Here is a 12,786-nt window from a genome sequence, read left to right as displayed (position 1 = left end):
CTAAAACCTCCGGTACTGATCATGGATTTATATCCTTGTTTAATACTGTAGAGTTTTGTCTATTGTCTGGACCCAGTTTCACACTTCTTCTGCTCAAATCCTCCCTCTTGTCTTCATCTCTGCTTAAATTACTTTTCTGCCTGTTTAATGTGTCTGCGTTCCTTTGCCTTCCTGGTTAACTAAAGTCTCCCATAGAACTGACGTACCTCTTCATGTACTTGGCGACCACCTGAAGGGCATGCCTGGACCAGACGTCGCTGATTGGGTTACTGCCCTGGTAGGCAGGCCGGTTGACGGGGTTGGGGGGGCAGGGGCTGCGTAGGTTGTAGGGCAGGGCAGTGTAGGACTCCAGGGCATGGCTGCAGAGAAAGGAATCAGCTCCAGTCACAAAGCTCACATTAGGGTCTCTTTTTATAAGCAAGTTGATTAACTACTGGACATGTTTACCACCTTGCTTTCTTTTAACACTGTTCACAACCGGCCTTACCACAGCAAGAGAGGTGGCATTGGCCTTCCCGACTGCCCAATGAAAATCTGCTGCCATCAGGTTGTATAACCAACCAGTAATCTCAGCTGGGGTGAATTTAACACACCTTTTAAGTGATGACATCAAATGAGTCGGAATTCACCCTGATCTTCTAGGTTTTCTGTCAAAAAATTCATTGCACTTTTGCGTCCTTTTTGTCAACCATTCTGCTCTAAAAATATTTTCAATATGGCGAGAAGAGGTGGCACAAAGTGCTTCGATTATAAATTGAAATAACTGTATTGTGGCGAGCTGGCATGGAATGGAGAGATAGAAATCTCTTATTCGCAACTCTCACGTCCAATACACCGCACGACCCCGAGAGTGCTGTTTCATTTTTACACCCCGTCAGAACCAAACAGAACTAATGGGAAAGGAGAGGCAAGAGGCAAGGATTCAGTTAATGGCAGCTCCTGTGTCCCATACACCGCGCGACCCCAGGAGTGCTCCTTTATTCTGCCCCTCCCCAATGGTTGCCAAAGAATGGCTTCCCCTATCAAGGTCATTATTGAAATCTTAGTCACAGTCCTACAGTCAGCCAGGCAGTAACATTGTCGTCTACCCAATCTGAGTCAACTCCAAAACAAACAATACATCCCAACATGAACCAAACATTTGAACACATAAATTATAACAATCTGAACACAAACGTTTAACAGTCCCATAATCTCTTGCGCTTCCCCAGCGCATAGCCATCATGAGTCCAGCAACCGTCTTCCCCAATCGTTACAGTATATTTAAAAAGAAAATGGTGTTGTGTCATTGTTCTAATAGTGGGCCGGACCAAGCTGTAAAGTAGACAGCAGAAAACTACATTTTCTTTTCTGTCCAGAAACAATGATGTCATCCCTCTTCATCCTTCTCTTTTCATCTTTATAAAGGTGTAACGTCGGCGATCAGTGCTCCATGATGAAGACGATTTGGGGATTAGGACAGCAGTGGAGGGAAGAGTCAGCAGGGAAATGGTAAATATCAAACCCTGCCAAGCTAATTGATGCTAAAACCCCACAAGAAATCATCCTTACAAATGAAGAAATGCAACAGAAGTGTTTTAACGAAGTTAGACTCAGTCTATTTTTACTCTCCTATGAATTTTTCCATTGAGCAGAAATGCAAATGAATCCGGAGCCCCACGTTGGTGAAGGCGTCGTCACCCTGTCTTGGCCTATTGTCTTTTTGTTTGCTGCAGAAACATGGTGGAGCACAGTGACACCACCTTTATTAAGTGAATCTTGCCCTAAAACGTTAGCACTGGAGTGATACTATGTATTTTGACTTTGTAATTACAAAACATCATTTAATAAATAACACCTATGAAAACTGCCCACTGATATAAGCTTGCAAAAAAAATGGGAATGTATGAGAACTACCTCAGTCTGCTAAGTTAGAATGACTTTCCATGAGAACTTGTATTTTGGTTGTTAAGGTGCCCTCTTCTCCAAGGCCCCCGATAAGAGATGTGGCCTGGGGCAAAAGGTCATTTCCTGACCGACTTCCGGTTTGCCCATGGAGTAGTCAGACGCATGGTGAAGGTGCGCTCCCAGAGCAATCGCAAATTTCCCTCCAAATAACTGGCTAACTCGATATTTACCAGCGTACGGGCTGGATGAGTGGGAGAAGAATCACCAAGGGCAGGATCACAAAATCCAAAAGAGAGGAAAGCAGGCCCAAAACTCAAGACAAAGGCGTCTCGGCCCCGGCGGTGAACATGAGCAACGCCAGCACCTGTAGAGCATGCTGACAAACGTTGTCCAGAGGAGTCCGGGAACGAGCACGGGCCCCGGAGACTTCATTAGGGCAATAAAGGAGTTAAAAGTGGATCCCAAGGGAGACGGTGACTGCCTGCGACAGGATATTAACCGCCTGAGACAAGAAATCAACGGCTAACTCGATAACCTTGTGTAAACTAGTAAATAAGACCCTTTAGCCCCTAGCTAACGGGTCTGACCCTTTAGCCGAGCGGTTAGTGACGTCGCCTTGTGGTGCAGTACACCTCGTATCGAATCCCGCACCGGGCAAGAACATAACCGGTTACACTTACGACGGAAATGCAGAGTCTGTCTGACCGAGTGGGCGAAGCGGAGACCCGAGTGGAGCAGGTGGAGGGCTGCCGAGTGGAGCAGGTGGAGGGCTGGGCTGAAGCAGCGACCGACGCGCTCTGCACCTTCCTGGAACAACAAAGAGCCTGCAGGCAACACTAACGGACCTATGGTCCCGGTCCAGGAGACGCAACACGCGCATCTTTGGGGCGGCAGAGGCAGAGGAGGGAAGTCTATCATGAAACGTCTTGGAAGCGAGCTGCCGGTACCACAGGACCTGGATCTGAAAATACAGGGGGCACATTGATTCCCCTGCGCAAAAACACCGCCCCGAAGCCCCACCATTGTCCCCTTCCAGGCGTTCCCAAGCAAGGAGATGGTGCTGACTGAGAGACGCGTGGGAAAAGGGTAAAATCCAACGGGGGGCAGCAGGTCTCTACCTCCACCATGGTTATGCGGCTGAGATGGTCAGGAAGCGCAGGGAATAAATACCTCGAGATGAAGAAAGCCCTAAAGGGTCCGCTTCCTAACATCATACACGAATGTGCGGATCCACGGGGACACGGGGGCTCGAACATGCAGCGGTGCACAGGAGGCGCAGGGGGCGCTGAAGAAACACGGACTCTCGGTGGAGGAGCTGGAAACGAGGCTTCGCGAGCTGCTGGGGTGGCGGGGGACAGCGGGTCACAGCGAGAGGGGCGGGGGCCGGCCGTGACCCAGAGAGCAAGGGGGAAACCCCAGGAGTTCCGGAAGGGGGCGCTGTGAGCGAATGTGAACGGGGACTTGAATTACAGGGAACGGTATGACGTCTTCAATTCCCGAACCTCTAAGTCAGGACAGCTTCGTGTTTCGGCCGCGTGTTGTTCACCGGGTGTCTGAGAGTGGCGCTTTCACTTTCAGGACAGGACACGTTGGCCTCATAAGATGGTAGAGAGGTACTGCTTTTTGACCCAGCAGCCGTCCTTGATACTGGGCCCTCTCCTAGTGGGAGGCTTCACCCTCGACGCACCAACGGGGGCGCAGTCGAGGAGCAAGAGCCTTCTCCTCGCTTGGAGGTTTGGTCCTTGTTGTTTTACATGGTTGTGATTTTGGTTCCGGTTTTGTTCTGCGGGACTACTAACTCATTCATCATCTGGTTCAGGCATGACAGGGTCACATGACCTAAGAACTGCTTCCTTAAATGTGAATGGCCTGACTAGTAATCCAGTCAAGAGGAGTGAAGGGCTGGTAAAAATCAGAAAGGACAGGACACAAGTTGTATTCGCATAAGAGACACACGTGTCAAAACAGGAACAGGACAAGTTGAAAAAGTTTGGGTATTTAAACTCTTCTTTCAGTTCCTGTACATGTAGTCGTAAAAGAGGAGTGGCTACTGTGATTTCCAACTCTCTCAACTTTGAATTAGTTAAAGAAAAGGCTTGGCTCACTATTCAGCCACCCATCGGGTCCACTCCAGATCAGATGCTTTCCTGATGAACATGTGCTAGACAGACACAGGGCCAAGGAGCGCTCAGCAGGGACAGCAGATGTATCGGATCACAACGTCATTTATTTGTCTATACACTTGACTAACGGACCGGAGAGTACACTGTGGAGACTAAATCTCAGTACCTTAAACAATGAGTCAGTAGTAAAGGAGATCAAGAAAGAAATTAGACACATGGACTGGTGGCCTGTGCAGGGTGTGTCCCCGCCGCCACACAATGACTGCTGGGATAGGCTCCAGCATCCCCGCAACCCTGATCCGGAAAAGCGGTTTGGATAATGCATGGATGGAGAAAAGATGACATAACTGGCCAAGTAGACCCAACCCAACCCAAAATAAAGAGCTGGAAGGAATCAACATCGCAAAAGAGGAACATATGGGTCCTCTTGGGAAGGTTTACAAGATGGTTGTGAGACCAGCTATGTTGTACGGTTTGGAGACAGTGGCACTGATGAAAAGACAGGAGCGAGTATATCAGAGGGACGGCTCAGGTTGGACGGTTTGGAGACAAAGCAAGAGAGACAAGATGGAGATGGTTTGGACATGTGTGGAGGAGAGATGCTGGGTATACTGGGAGAAGGATGCTGAATATGGAGCTGCCAGGGAAGAGGAGAAGAGGAAGGCCAAAGAGGAGGTTTATGGATGTGGTGAGGGAGGACATGCAGGTGGCTGGTGTGACAGAGGAAGATGCAGAGGACAGGAAGAGATGGAAACGGATGATCTGCTGTGGCGCCCCCTAACGGGAGCAGCCGAAAGGAGTAGTAGTAGTAGTAGGAGTAGTAGTAGTAGTAGTAGTAATAGGGCAAACAGCAGCAATGCTGAAGACAGTGTGGACAGGCGAATGTCAGTCGCTCGTGTCTTCTGGTCATGTACCACAGTCATTCTGGGACAGGGTTTTCAGACTCTTGAGGAGATTTTGGGCTTTAAGATCCTCAGGGACCCCTGGATTGTGTACCTGGGATTGATACCTGGTGACATAATTCAAAAGAAGGACATCGATCTTTTCAAAGTCCTGATACTTGCATGCAAAGAGGCCATCACAGGAGCTGTTTGAAGGGTGACCCTCAGGACTCGGGCAGCTGCTGGACCTTGTGGAGGAAAGGCGCTCCGTGGAAAGACTGAAGGCTGAAGACACAGACCCACAGACAGCGCTGGGGAAATGGAGGGTGTACAAGAAAATACATCGGTCGACTTCCAGCCGGTATGAATAATCTGGACCAAAGCTTGTAAATTGAGAGTAGTACCCCTCCCTCCCCCCTTCGTGTTTTTTATGTTTTTGTTTACATTTACTTTGTTGTATATGTGTTATCAGTCTTGTGTTTTGTTGTGCTTTGTTCATTGTAGTGGTTGCTGTAAAATAATTAAAAAGTTTTTTAAAAAAAAGGCCATTTCCTGCTCTATCGATGCACCTTCCAGGTCAGAGTTGATCTCAGCACGTGAGGCCCATGTAGCATGAGACAGCAAACGCTAAGCAGGGACATGCTAACGAAAAAGCCCGGAGGCTCAAGAACTCCACAACCACTTTGGAAGAGCAGGGATCAATAAAATCCTCCAATTACTGCTGACTCCAAAGACTGGTTTCACTGGTCAGCCCCCAGTGACCAACAGTATTAGGCTGGGGTTATACTGGTCAGCTTCCAACGTGTCCGTTGGCTTTGTTATTCCATCATGACCTCGTGTCTTCTTGACTCACCAAAGCACGTCGAAGCCGCTGTTGGCGGCCACCCTCTCCGGCATGTGCAGGGTGTGCAGAGGGTCGACAATCCCCAGAGTTGGTTTGATGGCTCTGCTGGCTATACCTGAAAGCACCGCCCAACAAAACCAGATGTCACGTCTGTGCTGCACAACCACCACTCCGAGACTGAGAAACCATGGAGACTGGGAAAGTTCGTGTGAAATACACATACCGGTTTTTGCCTTCAGCTCTTCGAAGTCAAAAATGGCCACACCAGTCGTCTCGCTCCCAGTCCCAGCAGTCGTTGGAACTAGAGATAAATAACTATTATTATTATTACTATTGATCAAATTAATCATTATATTATTAATAAGTAGTATTATTAGCAATAATAATACTGTAAAAGATCATATTTCATAACCTTGGCCTGTAGGATCAGTCTGGCAGCTCCAAGAGAGACTCCAGTAAACCGGATTACCCACATCTGGGAAGTTTCCATGCTCAGACTCACAATCTCCCTTCTTAGCCCCCCCCCCTTTTTCCCCCTAATAGTACTTGTCCAGTCACCCCACTCTCCCGACCGTCCCGGTCTCTGCTCCACCCCCCCCTGCTGATCCAGGAGGGCTGCAGACTACCACATCTCCTCCCATACATGTGGAGTCACCGGCTGCTTCTTTTCACCTGACAGTGAGGAGTTTCACCAGGGGGATGTAGCACGTGGGAGGATCACGCTATTCCCCCCAGTTCCTCCTCCCCCCCCGAACAGCAGCCCTGACCGACCAGAGGAGGCGCTAGTGCAGCGACCAGGACACATACCCACACCCGGCTTCCCACCTGCAGACACGGCCAATTGTGTCTGTAGGGACGCCCGACCAAGCCGGAGGTAACACGGGGATTCGAACCGGCGATCCTGTGTTGGTAGGCAACGGAATAGACCGCCACACCAGCCGGACGTCCCCCTTTCTTTCTTTCTTTCTTTCTTTCTTTCTTTGTTGAGCTCTGTTAAGACTCACTGATCAGACTCGGTTGTGTGTCTGCCGTAGTGTAATCTCCTGTGTCTCTCTGGCGTTTCTCCATCTTTCAGTTTTTTTAACCGTCTACAAAAAACCAAACCAGAGAAATGTGTCTATCTCTGCATGAAGAGGGCCTGCACAGACGCACAACACACCAGAGAAATGTGTCTATCTCTGCATGAAGAGGCTCTGCACAGACACACAACACACCAGAGAAATGTGTCTATCTCTGCATGAAGAGGGCCTGCACAGACACACAACAAACCAGAGAAATGTGTCTATCTCTGCATGATGAGGGCCTGCACAGACACACACCAAACCAGAGAAATGTGTCTGTCTCTGCATGAAGAGGGCCTGCACAGACACACAACAAACCAGAGAAATGTGTCTATCTCTGCATGAAGAGGGCCTGCACAGACACACAACACACCAGAGAAATGTGTCTGTCTCTGCATGAAGAGGGCCTGCACAGACACACAACACACCAGAGAAATGTGTCTATCTCTGCATGAAGAGGGCCTGCACAGACACACAACACACCAGAGAAATGTGTCTATCTCTGCATGAAGAGGGCCTGCACAGACACACAACACACCAGAGAAATGCGTCTGTCTCTGCATGAAGAGGGCCTGCACAGACACACAACACACCAGAGAAATGTGTCTATCTCTGCATGATGAGGGCCTGCACAGACACACAACACACCAGAGAAATGCGTCTGTCTCTGCATGAAGAGGGCCTGCACAGACACACAACAAACCAGAGAAATGTGTCTATCTCTGCATGAAGAGGGCCTGCACAGACACACAACACACCAGAGAAATGTGTCTATCTCTGCATGAAGAAAGCCTGCGCAGACACACAACACACCAGAGAAATGTGTCTATCTCTGCATGAAGAGGGCCTGCGCAGACACACAACACACCAGAGAAATGTGTCTATCTCTGCATGAAGAGGGCCTGCACAGACACACAACACACCAGAGAAATGTGTCTATCTCTGCATGAAGAGGGCCTGCACAGACACACAACAAACCAGAGAAATGTGTCTATCTCTGTATGAAGAGGGCCTGCGCAGACACACAACACACCAGAGAAATGTGTCTATCTCTGCATGAAGAGGGCCTGCACAGACACACAACACACCAGAGAAATGTGTCTATCTCTGCATGAAGAGGGCCTGCACAGACACACAACAAACCAGAGAAATGTGTCTATCTCTGCATGATGACGGCCTGCGCAGACACACAACACACCAGAGAAATGTGTCTATCTCTGCATGATGAGGGCCTGCACAGACACACAACAAACCAGAGAAATGTGTCTATCTCTGCATGAAGAGGGCCTGCGCAGACACACAACAAACCAGAGAAATGTGTCTATCTCTGCATGAAGAGGGCCTGCACAGACACACAACAAACCAGAGAAATGCATCTGTCTCTGCATGAAGAGGGCCTGCACAGACACACAACACACCAGAGAAATGTGTCTGTCTCTGCATGAAGAGGGCCTGCACAGACACACAACACACCAGAGAAATGTGTCTATCTCTGCATGAAGAGGGCCTGCACAGACACACAACACACCAGAGAAATGTGTCTATCTCTGCATGAAGAGGGCCTGCACAGACACACAACAAACCAGAGAAATGTGTCTATCTCTGCATGAAGAGGGCCTGCACAGACACACAACACACCAGAGAAATGTGTCTATCTCTGCATGAAGAGGGCCTGCACAGACACACAACACACCAGAGAAATGTGTCTATCTCTGCATGAAGAGGGCCTGCACAGACACACAACACACCAGAGAAATGCATCTGTCTCTGCATGAAGAGGGCCTGCACAGACACACAACACACCAGAGAAATGTGTCTGTCTCTGCATGAAGAGGGCCTGCACAGACACACAACACACCAGAGAAATGTGTCTATCTCTGTATGAAGAGGGCCTGCACAGACACACAACAAACCAGAGAAATGCATCTGTCTCTGCATGAAGAGGGCCTGCGCAGACACACAACACAGACACACAACACGTGGGACATATTTAGAACTAAGACAGAACCTTATTTGTACTTGTCCACCAGGTCAACGTGGAGCTGACGTGACCTCCTGCTGTCAACACTGGTGTGCTGGGTCAGCCCATAGTCTCCTTATCCTTAATCTGAGACCTGCAGCCCTGACCTGACACACACACACACACACACACACACACACACACACACACACACACACACACACACACACACACACACACACACACACACACACACTGGCCTTATACCTGCCATCAGAGGCTTCAGGACACCAGTAATAGGCTTTCCTTTCCCAATGGGAGCGTTGACAAAGTCCAGGAAATCGGCTTCAGGGTGGCAGGCGTACAGATTGGCTGCTTTGCAGGTGTCAATCACCGAGCCCCCGCCCACAGCCACAAACGCGTCGAAGGAGTTGTTCTTGGCGAACGCGATGGCCTCCTTAAAGCTAATCAGAGACGACACAGACAGAGGAATCTGTTACGCACACACACACACACACACACACACACACACACACACACACACACACACACCTCTGGACACTTTGTCTCACATCTTCATCATAGCAGCCAGATGAGGAAGAAGAAGGCAGGTAGTGTTGAGTGTGCAGAAGAAGTGAAGGTGTTGTGTGTAACCAGCAGACATGACACAACAAGCTGGTAGAAGACCTTCACCAGCACATAGTACTACATCACTAAGTACTAACACATAGTACTACACCAATAAGTACAACTCAGGTTCTACCAACACATAGTACTACACCAATAAGTACCAACACATAGTACTACATCACTAAGTACTAACACATAGTACTACATCACTAAGTACTAACACATAGTACTACACCAATAAGTACAACTCAGGTTCTACCAACACATAGTACTACACCAATAAGTACCAACACATAGTACTACACTAATAAGTATCAACACATAGTACTACATCAATAAGTACAACTCAGGTTCCAGCAGGTTCTTTGGTGTGTTTCTGACACAACAGCCCTGCTGACTGTCATCCATTTGGGATGGAGCTCAGACACCACCCACCTCACCTCCACCTACATAGGACACACACTGGTCCAGTAACACCAGCAGATTCAGGACTGTGGCTTTAGGAATGACACTGTGAAATGAAGTATGGAGGTGGGTGGTGTTGTGAAGTAGAGCATGGAGGTGGATGGTGTGAAGTGAAGCATGGAGGTGGGTGGTATTGTGAACTGGAGCATGGAGGTGGATGGTGTTGTGAAGTGGAGCATGGAGGTGGGTGGTGTTGTGAAGTGGAGCATGGAGGTGGATGGTGTTGTGAAGTGGAGCATGGAGGTGGATGTTGTTGTGAAGTGGAGCATGGAGGTGGATGGTGTTGTGAAGTGGAGCATGGAGGTGGATGGTGTTGTGAAGTGGAGCATGGAGGTGGATGGTGTTGTGAAGTGGAGCATGGAGGTGGGTGGTGTGAAGTGAAGTATGGAGGTGGGTGGTGTTGTGAAGTGGAGCATGGAGGTGGATGGTGTTGTGAAGTGGAGCATGGAGGTGGATGGTGTTGTGAAGTGGAGCATGGAGGTGGAGGGTGTTGTGAACTGGAGCATGGAGGTGGATGGTGTTGTGAAGTGGAGCATGGAGGTGGATGGTGTTGTGAAGTGAAGCATGGAGGTGGGTGGTGTGAAGTGAAGTATGGAGGTGGGTGGTGTTGTGAACTGGAGCATGGAGGTGGATGGTGTTGTGAAGTGGAGCATGGAGGTGGGTGGTGTTGTGAAGTGGAGCATGGAGGTGGATGGTGTTGTGAAGTGGAGCATGGAGGTGGGTGGTGTTGGGGTACCTGCTGTCAGTGGGCTCCACGCGGACCTTGTCGTACATCTTGTAATTGACTCCATTCTTCAGCAGCGACTCCAGGACCGCTTTAACAGGTGGCAGGCGAGCCAGGTTCTGATCCGTCATCAAACACACATTACGAGCTCCCATATTCTGAAGATCCTACGCAGTACGAGATCCCAGAAGTCAAACAAGCCGCCATACATACACGTATGTATGGCGGGTTACTTCATAAAAGACATCAAGAACTTTCCCCTGACCTGTGACCTGTGACCTGTTAGCTTTGTATTCACGTTTATGCCTGACATCCACTTTTTTCCTGATACTTTTGTTTTTTTCTGTTGAGATTATCCTCATCTGTATTGAAGTACAGGGGGTGTCGTGTAGCGGTACTTCTACTTTCATATGTTGGAGAATTTGATGTAATTGTAGAGCCCCTGGGACTGAGCTGTGATTCATGGCTTTCAAAATAAAATTTGACTTGACTGTGAATTTGATTGGACCTAGCTAGTCAGTAAAACACACGTGGTCCCACAGTTGGACGGCCATGATGTTGATGTCAGGTTGAGAGTCTGGGGGTCAGTGGTCTTCCTGGATTCACTTGCAGAACCTCCGAGCTTTGTTGAGACAACAACTCGGGGTCTCAAATAGACCAGAACACATGGCAGTGAATGGACCTAAATGCTAGAAACATTTGCTGTTCTGCTCTAGTTTGTCTTAACTGCTGCAAATGAAGGCTGCAGCATGGTGGCCCAGTGGTCAGCACTGTTGCCTCACAGCAGGAAGGTCCTGGGTTCAAACCCCAGGCCGTCCCAGGTCCTTTCTGTGTACAGTTTGCATGTTCTTTCCGTGTCTGTGTGGGTTTCCTCCGGATGCTCTGGGTTCCTCCCACCATCATAAAGACATGCATGTTAGGGTTAATACTCCTGCCTGTGTCCCTGAGCAAGGCAGTGGAAAGACGAACTGGAGCTGATCCCCGGGCGCTGCAGCTGCCCCCTGCTCCTATACAATAGGATGGTTACATGCGGAAGAGGAATTTCGTTGTATGCTTGCTTACAGTGACAACGTGTCTTTCTTTATAACAGGATATGCTGACATTTGTGAAGCCTTACATATTTTCTGACATGCAGTCCTTGGTCAGGGTCTCACATTCAGTGAAATCCCACCAGCATTAAGGCTAAGTGACCCCAACTGCTTAGCTGGACCATGAATGATAATTAGAAGTCATCACCGTCAGTCTGACAGGAGATTTATAAGAGCCAGGTTTGTTGTCTTTTACCAAAGACAGAGTCGCTGTTTTAACCCTGACCAGTTATCAACCTTTCTCTAGCAAAGCACTGAGAGTTTCTGGTTTAGCAAATTTACTGCTGTTCGCCTACCATAAATCAAACCTTTATTATGACTAAAAGCAGACTACATGAATATTCATGACTTTATTGTACATATCCTGAGAAAGTAAGCTGTTTGTAACCAAATGGTACACAAAGTAAATAAATCAAATTCATATAAAGTCATATTTCTATACCAGGTATCTATAAATGCAATAGAATGTTCTATCAAGAAATAACTTAGAGCTGGTTTTGTGCAAGTCCAGACTGCCGTTCATTCTGGTTTGTGGTGTCGATCGCCATCTGCTGGTAAAATTGGACATCAACATGGCTTATCCGCTAGATAAAGATTATCTGGTCACACCTGTCCAGGTGCCCTTGAGCAAGACACCTTTCACCCAAAGCAGCAACAGAAAGAATTTCTCCAGCAGGAGATACAACAAGTTTTCATGAAATCACAAATTTTTATCACTAAATTACTTACCATCTTACATTCCAGTAAATATGATGTTGAGTGTCGTTGTTTGATGGCGCCCTTACTCATTGTATTACGGTACATTCGGATGTGACGTCACCACGTTCTCAGTGTGCGACCGTGTGTGTTGTAAGAGCCGGTAGTGGAGAGCCAAGACCTGCTGTATTTGCCTGAATAAATATGCCTAACGTTAAAGGCTAAAGAGAAAACAAGAGTCAACTTTTGCTTATCCTCCATACGCAAGGAGAAGACTGCGCACCCCAGCTCAACAGGTTGTGGGCCCAGGCAGAGTTGGACTAGACTAGAGCTAGCATTCCGGAAGAAGTTGAACGCCAAGTATTACACGGAACTCCTGCAGGCTATGTGGACCAGCTGGGAGAGAAGTCAGCGTTTATATCACCGA

General features: G+C 48.4%; 1 protein-coding gene across 1 annotated transcript in view; it reads right to left on the bottom strand.

Moving 5' to 3' along the window:
• Positions 1 to 12,786, bottom strand: part of adhfe1 (alcohol dehydrogenase iron containing 1) — a 40,562-nt gene that overhangs the window by 13,010 nt on the left and 14,766 nt on the right. The window contains exons 5-9 of the mRNA XM_056293148.1: positions 10,588 to 10,742; positions 9,024 to 9,220; positions 5,959 to 6,036; positions 5,745 to 5,850; positions 207 to 359 (exon numbers count right to left, since the gene is read on the bottom strand). Of these exons, the coding sequence (XP_056149123.1) occupies positions 207 to 359; positions 5,745 to 5,850; positions 5,959 to 6,036; positions 9,024 to 9,220; positions 10,588 to 10,742 (689 nt within the window). The remainder of the gene's footprint in view (positions 1 to 206; positions 360 to 5,744; positions 5,851 to 5,958; positions 6,037 to 9,023; positions 9,221 to 10,587; positions 10,743 to 12,786) is intronic.

Source organism: Lampris incognitus, chromosome 14, assembly GCF_029633865.1.
Source record: "Lampris incognitus isolate fLamInc1 chromosome 14, fLamInc1.hap2, whole genome shotgun sequence".
NCBI classification, from domain to species: Eukaryota; Metazoa; Chordata; class Actinopteri; order Lampriformes; family Lampridae; genus Lampris; species Lampris incognitus.
Note: the sequence above shows the minus strand (reverse complement) of the source record. Positions and strands in the feature narration are given on the sequence as shown.